The 19435-nt window shown below is 43.8% G+C and overlaps 1 protein-coding gene across 2 annotated transcripts in view; it reads right to left on the bottom strand.

Annotated features, from left to right (window-relative positions):
* Positions 1-19435, bottom strand: part of WWC1 (WW and C2 domain containing 1) — a 143077-nt gene that overhangs the window by 115884 nt on the left and 7758 nt on the right. Inside the window, exon 1 of one of the 2 annotated variants that reach the window (XM_039486018.1) lies at positions 10932-11041. The exons of the other annotated variant lie outside the window; for it this stretch is intronic. Coding sequence (XP_039341952.1) covers positions 10932-10957 — 26 coding nt within the window. The 5' untranslated portion in view covers positions 10958-11041. Of the gene's footprint in view, positions 1-10931; positions 11042-19435 lie in introns of those variants that run through there. 2 annotated transcript variants of the gene reach the window in all.

Below are 19435 nucleotides of genomic sequence, written 5' to 3'. Positions count from 1 at the left end.
GATACATTGTTTAGTAATGTATAATTACTACTAACACTATATTCCTCTATTTACCAAGGTACAGTAATTCACATTTCAATAAATTCCACACATAAACCTATATCCCCCTCCCAAATTCATTAATCATGTTATTCATAATAATATTGCATGGTAATCAAGCCCACACACCTTCCAATTTGGGGCCCCAAATTAGCCCCTCTCCTGTCAAAAGCACATTCATATGGGTACTATTCCCCCTCTTCCACTGGGCCATGCAAGTCCATAATGTTGGAACACAAAGCATCCTTGGTTTCTGCTGCCACTTGGTTTCTCCTGCAGTGGTAGCCACACTTTCTGACTAAGGGTACCGATTCAGCAGCCCCTCACTGCCATAGGTTCATTCAGGGTGAAATGGCTCACCTCTGGCGTCACAAAAGTTGTGAAGAACAGAACAAGCCGCAGTAATGCGGACAGCATTGACGACACAGGCATCTTAATGGGTCTGTAGACTTCTCCAACGTTCTCTTCTCCAAAAGCACATTCAACAACCATCCTACATCTGCCGATAATAAATTAAACCTTCTTTTGTCCGGGCCTCTGAAATCAGGGTATGGTTTCATAAGCCAAAACAAAATGGGGTATGTGAGGATGAGTCCCAGAATAACAGTGGGTACAGTAACTTCGTTTGTGTCAATGTCATTTGGCAGGTATAGGGTCCCAGCCTGTCCATGAATATAGACTCCCAAGTGTCGAAAAATACTGTGAACTTCTCCAGTACAGCCCACATTGACATTCATAAATCGACCTCTGTGATCCATGAGGGCCTACACAACAATAGAGCAGTACCTGTGACGCTGCACTCTATATGATTTTATGAAAGTATGCTGATGAGTGTGAATACACCTCTACCCCAATATAATGCGACCCAATATAACACGAATTCGGATATAACGCAGTAAAGCAGTGCTCCGGGTGGGGGGAGGGGGGGAGGGGCGCTGCACACTCCAGTGGATCAAAGCAAGTTCGATATAACGCAATTTCACCTATAACGCGGTAAGATTTTTTGGCTCCCGAGGACAGCGTTATAGTGCAGTAGAGGTGTATAATGTAACTAAAATATGCTTTGTGCAAAAGGTCTCTTGTAAGGTATCATTACAAAGCTTATAATCTACTGAGTGTGGTCATCCTATTTGTATAAATGTATCACTCTTGTATCTGAAACTAGAAATATGAAATATAACTATGAGGGCCTATTGTAATTATGGAATGTATGGGCCATTAATGATGGTTTGGAATCTTGATGGCTCTCATCAACCAGGACAATTGACTGTGGATGGCTCTGTTTGCTTGCAGGCCTTCCTGTGAGTCAGGCTGAGAGGAATGAAGGCTTGGCGTCTTACAGTGACATGTGATCATGTCACCTGAACTGGAATCCATCTTTAGCCTGGTGCTTTTCCATTGAGAAGGAGGGGTGGAAACCCAGAGGGACAAAGGATTCCCACCTTATGCAAAAGATATATAAGTGAGTGGAACAGAACAAAGGGGGCGGCCGTCATGAGAAATCCCCTAGCTACCCCTTTGTTGAGATGAGTTCCTGTCTGCATCCTGTAAAACTTGCCCATACCGGTATTGCCCTGGCCTCTTCTTTTGTCATTCAGTGTTGTATGCATTCTAAACCAATATGCATTTCCTCACCTTTTGGGGGCGAAGCCAGACGTTAAGGCACCTGCTCCCCTACATGGTGTAAACTTTGCTTGTGCCAATCAGAAACGGACACAATCAGGTTTTGGGCCCCGTCCCCTATGACACTTCTATGATGTCATAGTGGGTACTTTTTGGCCTGCCTGCCATGTACAGGCAGGGAGAGGAGAAAGAAAAACGAATCCTGTGTATACCCGTGTATCCTGTGTATACCCGTAACCGAGCCTGATCACCTCAAAGCCTCTCTCTCAGCTCACGTGTTTCAAACAGAGCTTCTACGTTTGCCGGTCGTTATGCGTTGGTTTGTATTTGTAAGTATCAGTTATTACTAAATGCTGCATCTTTGTTTATAAATATTGTTAGTAGATATTTTAGTCATTGTGTGTTTTAAGTTTCATTAACTCTATTAGCTAATCATACACTGCTCCCTTACCCCTTGTAATTATCCCCAATAAAACTTTTAAATTGATTAAGTTTAGTGTGTGTGTGTGTGTGTGTGTGTGTGTGTGTGTGTGTGTGTGTGTCTGCAGTCTGCATCGTGACCCACACTCTCCTTGCATCCCTTACCAATATAGTCTGTTGCCATGTGCAGCCTGGTAAATAACAGGCCTGCATTTTCTTTTGCCCCTGCGAGTCCGTGGCAATCTACACCCTTAAGCTGGAACAAGGTCTGTACCAGGGGAAAGGATTGTGCCCAGACTAGGAAGGCGTCCAGTCTGTGAAAGAAACTTATTGAAACATCTCTGAGGGTGAGATTTTATCTGTATTCAGTTTTATTACTGTACTAGGCTTAGACTTGCATGTTTTATTTTATTTTGCTTGGTAATTCACTTTATTCTGTCTGTCACTACTTAGAACCACTTAAATCCTACTTTCTGTATTTAATAAAATCACTTTTTACTTATTAATTAATCCAGAATATGTATTAATACCTGGGGGAGGGAGGGCAAACAGCTGTGCATCTCTCTCTATCAGTGTTATAGAGGGGGAACGATTTATGAGTTTACCCTGTATAAGCTTTATACAGGATAAAATAGATTTATTTGGGGTTTGGACCCCATTGGGAGTTGGGCATCTGAGTGTTAAAGATAGGAACTTCTCAAGTTGCTTTCAGTTAAGTCTGCAGCTTTGGGGCATGTGGTTTAGACCCTGGGTCTGTGTTGGAGCAGACTGGCATGTCTGGCTCAACAAGACAGGGTGCTGGAGTCCCGAGCTGGCAAGGAAAGCAGGGGAAGAAGTAGTCTTGGCACATCAGTTGGCAGTTCCCAAGGAGGATTCTTTGATCCAAGCCGTTACAGTACCCTTTGCTGTTTATGTACTCAATTGCTCCTTGATGAGATCAAATTATGGGCACGACTCCTGGTGCAGTTCGGGAACCCCATTTTCTCAAAGCCAGCAATTACCTCCGAAATACCTTTAATGCCTGCCACCTTGGAGTAAACCACATGTCTGATTGCCTCAGTTACCTACACTACCATTTTACCACAGTTGACTTTCCAATACCAACCTGGCAATGGATCTGTAGCAATCTAAGGTAGCCAGTTAAATTCCCTCTAAGCTGCACGGCCATGCAGCAGCCTATTAAGCGCTGTGCAGGTGCTCAGGGCTGCAGCGGGGAGAGATGTCTCTCCCCAAGCCCCAGACCTGCTGCAGTGGGGAGAGGCACCTCTCCCCACCAGCCTCAGCCCATCCCCGGCCCTGCCGTGTCCAAGGGAAAGGTGCCCCTCCCCCGGCCCCAACCCAGCCCAGACCTGCCATGGTGGGGAGAGAAGCCAAGGCCAAGTGCTGTTGCAAGGAATAAAGAGCCGGGGGGAGTCCTCTCTCCCCACCATAGCCCAGGGGCAGCCTGAACCCCAAGCCCCTCATCCCCATCCCACCCCACAGCCCTCACCCCACTGCCCCAGCCCTGAGCCCTTCATCCCTGGCCCCACTCCAGAGCCTGCACACACACCCCTGCATTCCAACCCTCTGCCGCAGCCCTGAGGCCCCTCCCACATGCCAAACCCCTCAGCCCCACCCCCGCCACATGAATTTTGTTATGCGCACCAATATGGCGGTGATGTGTCACTCATCACGTCCATATCAGTGCACATAATAAAATTCATTCCACACATGTGTGGGGAAAAATTAGAGGAAACACTGGCTATAGCAGGGGACCAGTGGTTTAGCAACCCACTTCTGGATTGGCAAGGGTGACCTCAGCTGTCTCTCTTTATGCTGGAGGATGGGGCCAAGCTGCTCACAAAGCTTCAGAAATAGAGCCTTCTTCATGCAAAAGTTCTGGACTCTCTGCTGGTTAATCCAAGTCTTCGTGATGACGTGATCCCACCATCAGTGTTTGTTGCCCTGCGCCATAAGAGCTGGCCTATGCAAAGAGCATCAGCAGCTATGCCAATTGTATTGAGCTGCATTGCTCAGTGCAAATCTGCCATGCCTGGGTACTCCTCCTCCTCCTGCTGCTGCTCCATCAGGAAATCTGTCAGGTACCTTTGGTGGGACAGAAATCAGCACCAAAATGTCCACTAGCACCTTACAGATGCTCTGTCAGTTTCCTGACACAGGAGTGAAAACACAAGCAAGAGAATTTCTTCAAATGGCGCCTCCTCCACATTGCTGGCTCCATCTGGTAGCTGGGAGCTCACAGGCCAAAATGGTTGCTCCGCAGACTGTGTTGGTGGACTGTTCAAACTTCCTGTAATGTGCAGAGCAGGCAGTAAAGCTTGCCCACAACGTGTCATGGTCATAGGGCTACAGCAGTCACATTTTGGGAGGACACTATAGACCAGGGGTCGGCAACCTTTTGGAAGTGGTGTGCCAAGTCATTTAAGGTTTTGCGTGCCAGTAATACATTTTAATGTTTTTAGAAAGTCACTTTCTATAAGTCTATAATATATAACTAAACTATTGTTATATATAAAGTAAATAAGGTTTTTAGAATGTTTAAAAAGCTTCGTTTAAAATTAAATTAAAATGCAGAGCCTCCCTCCCCCCTCTCCCCGCAGACCGGTGGCCAGGACCTGAGCAGTGTAAGTGCCACTGAAAATCAGCTTGCGTGCCATCTTTGGCATGCGTGCCATAGGTTGCCTACCCCTGCTATAGACTCCGGAATATGGTTGGTTTGACTCGGGTATGCATGCTGCAGTGTGGATGCCAAAGCCCCAGATTTAGGTATGGGTTAGAAAAGTCTTAATATGAATTAAAAAACAACATAGCAAGTCCAGGGGCAGGAGGTCAGACTAGATGATCATAATGGTCCCTAACACAGGTCAGCTGACTTGAGTCCCACTAACCCCTGGGTTTACACTGCAATGTACACATACCCCAAGAGGCCAGCAATGAGATCCACACAGATGCTAGTCTGCCACAATAAGTCCATTAAACCAGACACCATGAAGAATCAATATGGTACACAAGGGTTAAAGTGCAGCAGTACATCTACAACCCAACAGTAGTGTAAACATATTTCTCATTCTGTGTGTTTCCTGGTGATTACTGTAAAAACACCACCTGTGACTGTTCAGAATGTCACTTTGACCGCAAGTCTAATGGCTCTCTACTCATGAAGGCTGGGTCCAGGACCATGATCTATTCTTTCTACTTTACTCTGAAACTTCTGTCAGACCCTAAGCTTTACCTTTACTTTCACCAGAGAACTTTTTTTTTTTTGAGCCATACCCTTGCTGAAAGTTTCCCAGTATTGCTTCTTGGACCAAATACCATTGCTTCAGTTGGCTAAGGCTGGTAGCCTCCTTCAGAGATCAAAAGAAACCAAAGGAGTTTTTTTTCTGAGTCAGAAACAGGATCAGGCCCCAACTGTGTCTTCCTGACATAAAAAAAAAAAAGGGACAAATTTTGAGTGCCCAAATTGACACATCTTAGGTCCAGATTTCTACATGTACTGGCACCCACAACTCCAGCTGATGTCAGTGGAAGGGAAAAAGAATCATGGGGAAATTGGTCCAAGCATTTCTCTGCAGAGTTGTTGTTCAAGAGAAGCAGGTAATACCAGTAGAGACAGAGAGCATGCCTACACTGCAATTAAAAACTCCTGGCTGATCCATGCTAGCTGACTAGGGCTCGTGGGGTTAAGGCTAAGGGACTGTTTGAATGACCCACCTTGCAGGGTTCCAGAGCCCGGACTCCAGCTCAATCCCAAATGTCTACACCACAGTCAAACAGCCCCTTAGCCTGAGCCAGAGTCAGCTGTCATGAGCTAGCTGCAGGTGTCTAATTGCAGTGTCGACAGATCCAGAATGAGAGAGCTGGGTTGAAGTGTTGACTACATCTATACTAGGAACTAGGGGCTCTAGTTTATCACCAGCACAGCCCCACAGTAGTAACTCATGACAGAAATGACATGCATGAAATGACAGACACAGATGCTATAATGTAGAAGTGAGTAAATTATCGTTCCTAACACTGGTGTAGCTGCACTGCACTGATGGAGCATTATAGGTCTCATTTTTGCTAGCATAGACAAAGTGCTGGTGTTGGGGTGGGAAGAAGGGAAAAGGGGGAGCTCATGTAAAGTGGATAATTAGAAGTGTTCAACTCTACATTAACCCCAATATAAATTTCATCATTCATATCTCTGAAGACATTGCAAGAGGAGTCACTATCAAATACTACTGCTTTAGAAAAACTTGGAGAAAGGTTGGAGATTGGCTTCTGAAGCAGGGTGAAAGCATGAGGAAGTCACAGTGCTAATACCTATAAACCCAGAAGTGCTAGGGTATCAAGCCTACCTCAATTCTTATTCCCTCCCCACCACACAAAAATAATGGCTAACAGATGACTACCCATAGGTCGAGTTTCTCCATTTAGATTTCAATCCAAGAAGAAAGAGGGCTTTATTTCTACCCTTCCTCCTCTGACTCCCATTCAAGTGCCAAAAAAGAATCTTAAACCTCCACAAAGAAGCAAATTGTTACATTTTTCCCCTTATGTGGATGGCCACCAACTTACCTGAGTGGATGATCTGACAAGATAGGATGAGACTCCAATTCTCAATGCTGGCTATATAAGCCAGCATACAAATAAGATCTTCCAACTGGCCAATGAACATCCAAAGCTCCATCACAACAAAATAAACCACCTTTTACACAGATACTGACAGCCTGTAGTACCGGGACTGAGGGGTTTAGAGAGCGGCGGGGGGTGGAGGGAGATTAGGGCTAGGGCAGGGGTTTGGGGTGTGGGAGGGAGTCAGGGGTGCAGGCTCCAGGAAGCGCTTACGTCAAGCAGCTCCTGGAAGCAACGGCACGTTCCCCCTCTGGCTCCTGTGCGGAAACACTTCCTGGTGGCTCTGTGCACTGTCCTGTCCACAGGCACAACCCCTGCAGCTCCCATTGGCCGCAATTCCCAGCCAATGGGAACTGCGGAGCTGGTGCTTGGGGGGGGGGGCAGCACATGGAGCCCTCTGGCTGCCCCTACACCTAGGAGCCAGTGGGGGGACATGCCGCTGCTTCAGGGAGCCTGCCTAAGCCCCACTGCGCCACTGACTGGACTTTTAACAGTATAGTCAGCGGGGCTGACCGGAGTCACGAGGGTTCCTTTTCGACTGGACATTCCAGTCAGAAACTGGACACCTGGCAACCCTAAATTCTTCATGGACACTTTTATTTAGAATAAGACCAGCCTTTCCGCCCCCCCCCCCCATTTAGCTTTTTAGCCAGTATAACTGCATCCACCCTGGGAGTTTTGCTAATATAACAATATTGTAAAAAGATTCACAACCCTAACCAACATTATTATACAGGTAAAAATTCCTACTACAGTGTTGCATCAGGTGCTAATATTATTCTGTGTTTGCATGCTTGATGTGGTAGTACTTACTGTGAGAACTCGTTTGTTACTCTAGATTTTTAGTTAGAAAAAATCTCTGAAGCATTTATATTTACATTTTTTGTGTTTTTGGAAAACCAAGTATTGGAAGCATATCTAGCCAAAATGTTTTGCACAATAAACTAATTTGAGAAAATATATACACTCACAGTATGAATGTTTTCACCAGTTACACTGCCTTGTCAGACAAGCCACATGACATTTTTGTCCCCTTCCAATTACCACGAAAAGACCCCTTTGATGCTATTGTTCATACTGCAGACTCTCTGAGATCCTGGCTCAAAAGTCAATAACAATGTTTTCATTTACACTGCAAGTAAGCAGATTTCTCCTGGTTGTAAAGGCTAGTAACTGACATTCTTCAGAGTACAGAAAAATCCTTTAATGGACGTGCAGAGCCCTTGGAGTCATCAACTGTAGTTTAAGTCATATGACAGAGTGCAGTGTACAATGTTTTTAAAGACAGATATAAAATAATAAAGGTATCCAGACTGATCTTTGTCCAGCAGATTCACCTCTGCATGAACATTGTGCCCACACTCATGACACAGGGCTCAAGAGGTAGAGAAAGCTTTACTGGCCTTCCACACCATGGGTATGTTTCACCCACAATGGACAGTCTACGCCTGCATGTTTTTTCCTTCAGCTACGAATATTATTTCCTTCCTCTCTCACGTGTCTGAACTTTGATATTTAGTAGATAACACACTAAATGTTGAAACTCATTGTTTAGGAGAAAACAAACCATTTACACTGAGTTTTGTAATGAACCTCTGAATAGGTCCATTGTACCATTCTACAGCACTTAAAATGTACATACACTCTGTACTACTGATTCAATTCCTTCAGTAATTAGACATTCGTGTGGTTCATGGGAAGCATGTGATAGGTCACTGGTGAGATTTGATAGTACCTTAGATGGGGAGACTTGCTTAACTGAATCGATAACCAGGAGTTCCAATTAAGTAGAATTTTACTATATTGATTAATAATCCCCCACTATGTGCTGCATACACACAGAATAGTAAACACTTTCTGTAAGTCTCTGCTTCAGATATTCCATCAAAGAGTTACTGGCTATTCTTGTGAAAATGGTTTGCTTTTCAAAATGAGCAGACCTTGTTTATAAAGTTTACAGAAGTTAGAGATGGAAGAGGTCTATCAGGTCATTCTAGTCCATTCCTCTACCAGTGAAGGATTGGTCTCCTTAAGATGCCATCAACTTCAACAGGAAGGCCACTTATTTGTACCGAGTTTGGATGGAGAGGTTTAATCTCTAAAAGAATTTGTTAATTACATGTGCATATTCATAGGCCATTTATCATAACAGAAATCCTATAACATTTCTCCAAATAGACTGTTTATCCTCGTTAGCCTATCTAGCCAATGCACAAAAAAGTCTATTTTGATCTTTAATTTCTTGCTTTTAAAAAAAATGATTTAAACAGGTTCCAAATACAAGAAACAAGTTTATGAACTGTGCAAGTATAGTCTTCTATTTGTATAGTGCATTTAATGTAGCCACATCAGGGGGTTTCACAGAGACTTGAAATATGTTTTAAATGTGGCATTAAAAGTAGCGAGAAAGTGAAATGAAGATATACTTAAGCATTTGTCTATACTGGAACAGAAATAACTAATTTAGACATTTCATTGCAGATCTGTTTGTGAATACATTTCTAATTAAAAAGTTCCCTATCTTAATATTGTACTCTTAATCAGAAAAGAATACCCCATATGACCAAGTCAAATCCCCAAACATTTATACATTAAAATAAATGTAAGCCTACAACAAGAAGGGAGCTACATAAAGAAAGAGAAGAACAGATTTTGAGCACTAAGCCTGAGGCGTCATCCAACAGTCTTTAGGGACAGATTTTGCCACCTCTCACATTGAGTGAAGAGAGGCCCCAGACAGAGTGAATAGACAACAGATGGAGGAGCACAGGGGAGCTTGGATTAAGTGGGAATTAGGCATCATGGAGAAGCAGGCTTTACATTTAATGAATAATAGGCTAGTAGACTGAGAAATTAAAAACCTTTATACTAAGACCTTGCCTCTGAATATCAGAAGGGTAGTCATGTTAGTCTGTATCCACAAAAACAACGAGAAATCTGGTGGCACCTTAAAGACTAACAGATTTATTTGAGCATAAGCTTTCGTGGGTCAAAACCCACTTCTTCAGATGCATGGAGAATAGTTAACAGTTCACAAAAGTTAAATCCATCTCTACTCAGGAGTTAAAAATAACAGTCTTATTTTGCAGGAGGAGACCAGCAGCAGACTAATTAGGATGAGTGATACCCAATTTATTGCACAGAGTGCAGGACGTATCAGTACTTCCTTTGTGGCCAAGTGGTTTATATATGCCCCCTGTGCAAGCAGCTTATAGTCTGTAGAGCCCAGTGTTACTGAGCTGAAAGAAGAGTGGGACAGAACTATTTAAATATATGGCTTAGGGATATTATTCAGTAGGCCCAACTCAGAACAGGCTTCCATCATGAAACTGGCTTGCTCAACTGGAGACCTGGGAAAGTGGAATTGAGGGACACATACCCTTCAAGAAAGTCCTCTTTCAATCTGAGATAATAAAGAATAACAATTCCTCATGCACCAAGGAGGTTGTTCCAGGGGATGGAATTAAAATGAAGAAACAGGCTGTGATGCTAGGTCATTCAGTCAAGAACTGAGATGACTGGGTATGTAGTTGTGACAGATTTGGAGCTGCCTATAATAGTTTAGGAATACAATTTGTTGTAAGAGGGTTACTGAATTAACTCCAAGTTTCCATACAAGAAACGGCTAACTGCACACAGACAGCGAAGTTTGTAATGGTTTCAGACAGCAACTCATTGGCCAATGCTTAAGAGACTATGCAAGAGACATTTTCTTTGATGAACTGTCTTGATCCCCTTCTGCAGAGCTCCAGCTGTTTCTGGGCCACAGGTCCAAGTGTGGGAGTGGGGTGAACTTAGGCTGGATTTAAAAAAGGGGAGGGGGTGGTTAAGGGGAAAGAGACCCAGACCCCCAAATATGTGTGTAAAACTTTTGTTTTAAAAATCACTTCTGTTATGCTTTGCTCCTACTGATAAGATTAAACAATACTTTGTGTTAAGAAAGTTTTTCTGAGTCATTATGCCACTAGTCACAGACTCTCAGTCAAGGGGAAGACCCACAGGTGCACAAACCCAGTTGGACCAGCTGGGCAAGCAAGCGGATACACAGAGTACTGTAGACCAGGATGACAGATCCGTCTAAGAATGAGAGACTCACAGGATTCCACCCACCGTAAGGCATGTGACTTGGGATCTAAAGAGAGTGAACTCAGAGACCAAAGAGAAATCAAGGGTGCAGCTAGACTTGCAACCATAACAGTGATTATTGTGACAACTGCTTGATGACTTACCTGTCACCTTTGCTCCCAGCAGACATGTATAAAACATCACAGTCTTTTAGTGAGAGCTGGACAGGAACTGGTTGTCATGATGAACGTTGGTACCAATGACAGTAGGAGAGAGGAGAGAGTTCCTGGAAAAGTAGGAGAGAGTTCCTGGAAGCTAAATATAGGCTCCTTGGTGGAAGATTTAGGTCCAGAGCTCCAGAAGTAGATTCCTTGAAGTGTTTTCAGTTCCATGCACTGGTCCAACTAGATAGCGGGAACTTCAGCATCTTATTGCATGGTTGGAGATGGTAGAAAGAAGAGGGGTTTATTAGGTACTGTGGTACATTTGGAAGAAGGTGGAGCCTAGACAGAGGGGTGGTCTCCGTTTTAAAACAGAACCAGTCTTCTGGAATGTAAAATAAATAGCTTGGGGATAGAGGAGCTAGGGGGAAGCAAATGAGAGCTGAGGAGCACTTAAGTCAGACAGACATCTGTTAAAGGAATGAGTAACACAATGGTATCTGTGTATCCAATGACAGCTGAGGTGCAAATTACAAATGAACTAGAACAGGGAAAGGATAAGAATGGAGATAAATTCTGTAAAGTCACTAGGGTGTCAGATAAAGGAATTAACAAAAACCTAATCAAAAATAGACTAGGGATCTGATTCACAAAGGTACTTAGGTACCTATGTCCTTGGTGTAGGTGCCTAACTCCCTGTTTTGGCTCCAATATGATCCACAAAACTGCTGCTGAACCTTATAGGCACCTACATCTCACTCAGGTGACCATGTTTCTGCATCAGCCTGCAAACTACTGCCTCCCTCAAGGCATCCAGCTGCCAATCTCCCACCTAATCCCTAGAGCGATTGTAGGTATTTAGGGAGGTATTCTCAGAGGCCATCTACCAGATCAGGTCCCATTCAAAATCTAGTCAGAGGAGAAGATGGTGGTGCCACCACCCACCTTAGAACTTTTAGCCCAGTGATCGGAGACCTTGACTGGGATGAAGGAGACCAAAATTCAGTTTCTCCTTCTCTGCCACCAGGGGAGAAAGGATTTTAGCGGGGGTCTTCCACCTCACAGGAGACATGCTCTAGCCACTGCGAAATGGGATATTCTGACGTGGGCCTTCCTCAGTCCTCTGTTGATGCTGTCTGCACTGTGGATAAATCATGAAAGAGTGATTGGAACAGGGAGACTGGACCCTGGGTCTGCCACCTTCCAGGTTGGTAACATAACTAGAAGGCTACAGAGTCATTCACCCTCTTTTTTTCTGGTCCAATGACTATTTAAGTATTTATCCACAATGGAACAATCACTGGGGGGGGGGGGGGGAGAGAGAGAGAGAGAGAGAGAGAGAGAAAGAAAGACAGACTAGGAGCAGGTGCCTCAAGGTTCCAGACAACGTTCTGTGTTGTTTGATATACTTATTAATTATCTCAAAAAAGAGGCATGAAATGAGGAAGCAAAATTTTTCAGGTGGGTAAGTTATTTAGTTTAGTCAGGATCAAACAAGCCGGGTGAATGGGCAACACCTTGGCAAAGTAAATTCAATGTCAATAAATACAAAGTAATACACACTGGAGGGAAAAACACAAGCTATTCTTACATCTGACAAGGTTCTAAATTAACTGTATCAACTCAAGAAAGGGACATGAGCATCATTACAGACATCTTGATGAGAACTCCGCTCAACATGCAGCTGTGATCAAAGTAAAAAACAAGATGATAGGTTGCATAAAGAATGAGCTAGTCAATAATACATAAATTATAGTTACCTTTATATAAATCAATGCTATGGCCTCATCAGGAATATTGTGTGCAGGTCTGGTTACCCAATCACAAAAAGGAAACTGAACAGGAGTGGGGTCAGACAAGGGCAACAAATGTGATAAGAGGCCTTCTCAGTCTCTCTTAGCTGCCTTCAGTAACTGTGCTGTCTCAGAGAGAAAGCATTTGTGTGTTCATTAAGTTTATTTTATTGAACAGTCAGTACTGAAACCACACAGACGCCCTCTGACGTACGCAATCGTTCTGTTCCGGAAAGCCTCGTGTAACTCGAATTTTGTATAAGTCGGAAACATATACCCGTATGATATGCAAAAATATCCGCAGCTCAAAAATCCTATTTCTAGCTTATGGAATTTTTTCCGTAAGTGTGAATTTGCATAAGTTGGATCTTGCGTAACCTGGGGAGCGTCTGTAAAGTTTTGCTTTTGTAAAGCATCTTTTGTAAAGTTTCCCAAGGTTCTTTTTTTCTCTTCTGTATGTTGCCTTTTGGATGATCTTATATTAAAGTGGGCTTTCCTATTGCATACATTCTGATAGCATTCAAATACTTGTGAATATGCTTCTTACTTTTGACTTTTCCTATCTGAGAAGACTAGACCATAGAAAAGAGATGAAGTGGGGACATGACACAAGTATGTAAAACAAGAAATGGTCTAGAGAAGGTATATTGGGAGCTTTTATTTTCCTTGTCTCAAAAGTACAGGAGGAGAGTCAGTGAAATTAAAAGGTGGGAAATGCAAACACAACAAAAGGATTTTATTTTTTTTACACAATGTGTAATGAAATTGTGAAACTCACTGGCATAAGAAGCTATTGAGGTATCTAGTGCTGGTAACTATCAGAGATAGGATACTGGACCAGATTGATCTTGGGTCTCAGTCAGTATGGTAATTCCTCTGAGTAGGACAATACTCTGAGTAGTTTCACTGATTTCAGCCAACATTAATATGGCTACAAATAACTTCAAAAATGAATCAACAGGTGTAGTCCAACGACTTTTCACTCAAAGTGAATTAGTGACAAATCTTATTCCACCTTAAAGCTATGCCCTACTTATACTGAATTCTCTATTTAGAGAGATTCTGGTCTCTGCTACACGGGGTACATTCAGAGCAATGCAAGTTAATGGAGTTACACCTATGTAGTCAACTTCTGAATGTGTCCCTTCCTATGCTGAGGGGTCATGTGTGAAAAATTGGGATAATAAAAGGCAGCAACAGAAGCTAATGTTGTGAATATACTCAAGAAGGAAATAAACAGGTGCTTGGATGAAAGAACTCTCCTGAGACACAAACTCTAGCTGAACAGATCCAGAAATTATAATACACAAGTGAAAGTCAGAGAGGCAACATCATATGATCAGATCAGAGAAAATAGGTGGCAACATTCTGAACGAAGTTCACGTCCGAACAGTGTAAAGCTTGACTAAAGAGCTTTACAACATTCTAATCTTACAGCTGTTAAAGAATGAAGCAGCATCTCTTTGATTAAGCATGAACCTTACCCTAGATGCACTCAAGAGATAACATTGTCAGATCATCTTACAGGTTAGTGACATGAGATGCAGGTGTAAAGCACATATGTCCTGTCTGTGAAACTTGAACAAACTCAAGGTAATTTAAGCAAACTGAATTTGGACTGACTGCCCTAAAGAATGGGAAAAGTATAGGAGGTTTGACTCAACTTTAGTATTTCTAGGCATTTCTGCTTGGATGTAGGCAACAAATAGGAAAAGTCAAAAGTAAGAAGCATATTCACAAGTATTTGAATGCTATCAGAATGTATGCAATAGGAAAGCCCACTTTAATATAAGATCATCCAAAAGGCAACATACAGAAGAGAAAAAAAGAACCTTGGGAAACTTTACAAAAGATGCTTTACAAAAGCAAAACTTTACAGACGCTCCCCAGGTTACGCAAGATCCAACTTATGCAAATTCACACTTACGGAAAAAATTCCATAAGCTAGAAATAGGATTTTTGAGCTGCGGATATTTTTGCATAACATACGGGTATATGTTTCCGACTTATACAAAATTCGAGTTACATGAGGCTTTCCGGAACAGAACGATTGCGTAAGTCAGAGGGCGTCTGTATGGTTTCAGTACTTACTGTTCAATAAAATAAACTTAATGAACACACAAATGCTTTCTCTCTGAGACAGCACAGTTACTGAAGGCAGCTAAGTAGTTCAAGATAGTTTGCATGTTAACAGTTAACCTCCCAAACATTTAGACCATTAGTAGTTTTGGTGCCAGGTTTAGTACAGACACCACAATGAAAGAAATGAAGTAGATCTAGAGATGGCTCCTTAAAACTGCTCAAGCTGTACTGGGTACAAGGACAAGAATTGCAAGAAAGCTATAAGAGGTAAGAGAGAAGATTAACCTGTTACAAACAGGTAAGGCTGAGCAAATACTTAAAACAAAAATACTATGAAAAGGGAAATAAAACTGACAGGCTTTTAGACAGAAAGTTAAAGAAAAAGGATAAATCAGCCATCCCACTGATTAGAAATAAAAAGTGAGATTTAGGAACTGGCATCAAACAGATCTCTGAAATGTCTGCTAACTTTTACCATACTTTGTACACTTCAGAACATCCAAATCCTGAACTTATAGATACCTGAGAAGCATGAAACAACGTCAGCTCTCAGAAGATGATGTGGCAGCTCTTGATGGGCAAATTACTCCAGATTAAGCTGTAATTAGGGATTTAAAATCCAACAAAGCTCCAGGTCCCGATGAGTTTTCTGGGGAGCATAGAGTTCTGAAGCAAGTTATATCTCCTATTTCAACTGAATTGTTTAATGGTATATTGCAGGGGAACGAGATTCCAGCTTCATGGAAGAGACAAAAATGTGGTTATTCCTAAAGAAGGAAAAGAGCTTAACAACTATTCATTATACAGACCTATTTCTCAAATTAACATGGATACTAAAATTTTTGTCTGGGTACTAGCAAACATACTGACGGTCATCTTGCCCAGATATGTTCACCTTGACCATTCTGGGTTTTTTTGCTGATATCAGAAAAACTCCAGATTTGATCTATAATGCTAATTCTAGCAATTGTTCCTGAGTGCTGCTTTCTTTGGATACTGAGAAAACCTTTGACCAGCTGGAGTGGGAGTACCCAAGGAAGATTTTGGTAAGGTTTGGTTTTAGCAGTCAGTTTTTTACAGACATATAGGCCCTGTATCAGGGCTGCCCAGAGGATTCAGGAGGCCTGGGGCCCCCCGCCGCCGAATTGCCACCGAAGACCCAGCACTTCGGCAGCTGTTCATCGGTCCTGATTTGAAATCATACCAACAGATATGTAATAATGTAAATAATATAAAGATCCTGTATTTTCAATATTTATTAGACAAACACAGGAGCGGATTTACTATGAAACAAACTGTGTGGTGGCACAGGGCCCCCAATGACAGGGGAGCACCCAAAATGCAGGACAAATATCTGACAACCACCCCTGAGGCCTGGCCAGTGGAGCAGCAGGGCTCAGGCAGGCTGCCTGCATTCATGTCATGTCTGGTGGCCCCACGCTGCTCCTGGAAGCAACCGCCTGCTGGCATGTCTCCGTGTACCCCTGGCATGGGGGGGAGTGGGGGGGGCGCTGCATGCTGCACTGCCCTGGGCAGCGCCCAGAGACCTGCTGACCCACCTCCCCCTAAGTTGCGCATAGAGAGGTGCCAGCAGCAGGGATAAGGCAGCTCCCTGCCCACTCTGCTTCCCTCTCTCCGTGCCACTTCATTCCCAGAAGCAGCTGGCATGTCCCTGGGAGGGGGGTGTCTCCATGCACTGCCCCCACCCCAAGTGCCGACTCCACAGCTCACATTGGCTGGGAACTCTGGCCAATGGAAATTGCAGGGGCAGCACCAGCGGGCAGAGGCACATGGAGACCCCCTGGCCTCCCCCACCTAGAAGCCGCTGCCGGAGGGGTTTGTGTGCCAGTCGCTTTGGGAGCCATGCTGCCCAAGGTAAGTGCTGTCCCTCTACCCCCGTCCCGCACCCCAACCCCCTTCCCCAGCTGAGCCCGCACCCAAACTTCCTCCCAGAGCCCACACCCTTCGCCCCTCCTTACATGCCCCAACCCCCTGCCCCAGCCCAGAGCCTGCACCCAGCACCCAAACTTCCTACAAGAGCCTGCCCCCGACCCCTCTTATGCACCCCAACTCCCTGACCCAATCAAGGTACCTCACTTTATTTTCATTTACTTCCCATTACATATAATATAGAATGAGGACAAAGAAAAAAAGAATGAAAAATGGGGGGAGGAGGGGAGCTAAGAAAGAATGTTGTTTTTCTTGGCTTGGTCCTGGGGGGAGGGAGGGGCTGAACATGAAGCTGCGCACAGGGCCCCACTAACTCTAAATTCGCCACTGGTCAAACATTTTAATGTGAAGTCTGGATACAAGACAGCTCTAATAGACCTTCAACCATATTTGAGTGGATTACCCAGGAGCAGGGGCGGCTCTGCGCTTTAGCCCCCCCCAGTCATCATGGCGCGGCGCCCTCCCGCGGGAGCAGCGGCGGACCCGGGCATGATGACGCGGGGGGTCCGTCCGTCCTCTCTGCTGGCTCGCTGGCCCCCTGGCGCGGACGGGCGGCGGCGCGCCGCGCTGCGCGGCTGCTGCTGCCGAGCGTCAGCCCGCGCCGGGGGAGCCCCAGCCGCGCCGCCCCTCGCCGCCCCGCGGTCATGCCTGCGGCGGTCCCGGCCCGGGCCCCTGGCCCTCCTCATGAGCATGGCGCGGCCAGGTCCGCCCTGCTCCCCCTGCGCTCACCCTGCCGCAGGGGACGCCTAGATTTGTCTAGCGCCCAGCACCTTTTGCTTTGCTGCCGTGGCCGCCTAGCCCAGGAGCAAGTTTGAATTCTTCTTGAGAATATCAGATAAAGTAACTCTTTTAGCACAGTCTTGAAGTTGGCCGATGTAAAAGTTTCCAAAAATATATTAGTGCTCTCATAGCAGTGGAGTTTTTTAAAAGGAGATGTATCAAAAAGTTTCCAAAGTGTCACTCTGTGTTTTAACCATAGTGATGACTAGTGAGATGTTGTATAATACCTGACTAGAGTGTTAATCAAGAAGTTTTTAGGCATCATCTCCTGGAAATAAGTAGGCAAGGAAGATAAATGTTCTCTTGGAGGGAGTGATTGATAGTAATGTCACCGATAACAAATTAAGGATCCTGGAAGTAGATTTTTTTTCTCCAGACTACAACTAAGGGCTTACCTATACTTACAGTGCTGCAGTGGCACAGGCACTGTAGCACTTAGTGAAGATGCTATCTCCGCCCGTCAGCGTAGGTACTCCACATTCCTGAGAGACAGTAGCTATGTCAATGGGAGAAGCCGTCCTGTCGACAAAGCGCTGTCTACACTGCAGGTTAGGTCGGCATAACTACATCACTCAGGGGGTGGATTTTCCACACTCCTGAGCAATGCAGATATACTGACATAAATTTGTAGCATAGATCAGGGCTAAGGTTCTAGATAGAGGCAAATTCTTATGCCTTCCCTGCAATTTACCATATGACCATGTGCACATTGCTATTAATTTCTTAACAAAAGAGTTAAGAATAAGCAAGGACCTGTCTGGTAAAGAATCAACTTCCAGCAGATTTCATCTGAATTACACATACACGTCCCAGTTGGGGAAAGGAAAGATTTGTCCTTATACCCACTCTCTTTCAGTTTGGTGAAGCTCTCTCAGAATCAAAACATTTTTTGATATTTCAGCTCACACTCTTGTTTAATACTAATATTTATATAATAAAGCAGATATATCTCAACAGTTGGCCATGCAGTGAGATCAATGAGAGGGCTAGGCAAGTATTAATATGAATCTAACACAGGATAAAAAAAACCGAGGTTTTTATCATCCTGAAACAGAACTAGTGACAGAGGCTACTATAGTTAAGATAAAAGCCATAGCAGTATACTTCAGACGGTAAATTGTGAGATGCTTAACAGTAATGCCCTTTCCCATATATGACTGTGTTAATACTCAACTGAAAACAGAACCACTGTACTACAAGTAGTCTTTGCAACCACATAAAATGATCACAAATTCCAATGTGGGGTTTGTCTTGTTAGTCTTAGATAACCAAAAGGAAGTTTGATTTATACGACTGAAGAGGTTAAATTGATTTTAGCTCCCCATTCAAGCTCTGATTCACTTACTTGCTTCAATTAGAAGCACCTCCAGTCCTGACCAATTGCATTCAGTTCATCTTGTAAGATTCAATGTTTCTAGTTTAAGCAAAAAGTCTTATATGCCTCAATAATTCTGCTTTCCATATTCCCCTTCAAGCATGTGTGTACACACATACACAAGTACAAACCCACTCAACCCTACTGCTCTGAAAAAATAAAAACACAGTTGTATTCAAGCACAGTACTTGAAGAACACAAAACTGTCATAGGGAAAAGGAAAGGGTCCTCAGTTCCCTTTATCACCCACACAGTCAGGGATAGACTCAGAATCCTGTGAAATCTGTACTCTGGTGCTTAGCAGTAACTTAAACAGACTGCTCTTTATAATTAATTTAACAACTATCTTTGGAGAGTGTATATGTGAGAGGGAAACAGATTCACATAACTACAACCGGGTATTTGGCTGGCTACCAATAAAAAAGGGCAACAGCAGGCATTAGGTTAGGAAAGCCTGCAGCTGCATAAACCACATTTCTTTCTTCCAGTATGCATGCTGAAAGTAGTCTGGATACGGAACAAAAGCA

Source organism: Mauremys reevesii, linkage group 8, assembly GCF_016161935.1.
Source record: "Mauremys reevesii isolate NIE-2019 linkage group 8, ASM1616193v1, whole genome shotgun sequence".
Lineage (NCBI taxonomy): Eukaryota > Metazoa > Chordata > Testudines > Geoemydidae > Mauremys > Mauremys reevesii.
The sequence above is the reverse complement of the archived record's forward strand: the minus strand, read 5'-3'. Positions and strand labels throughout refer to the sequence as shown.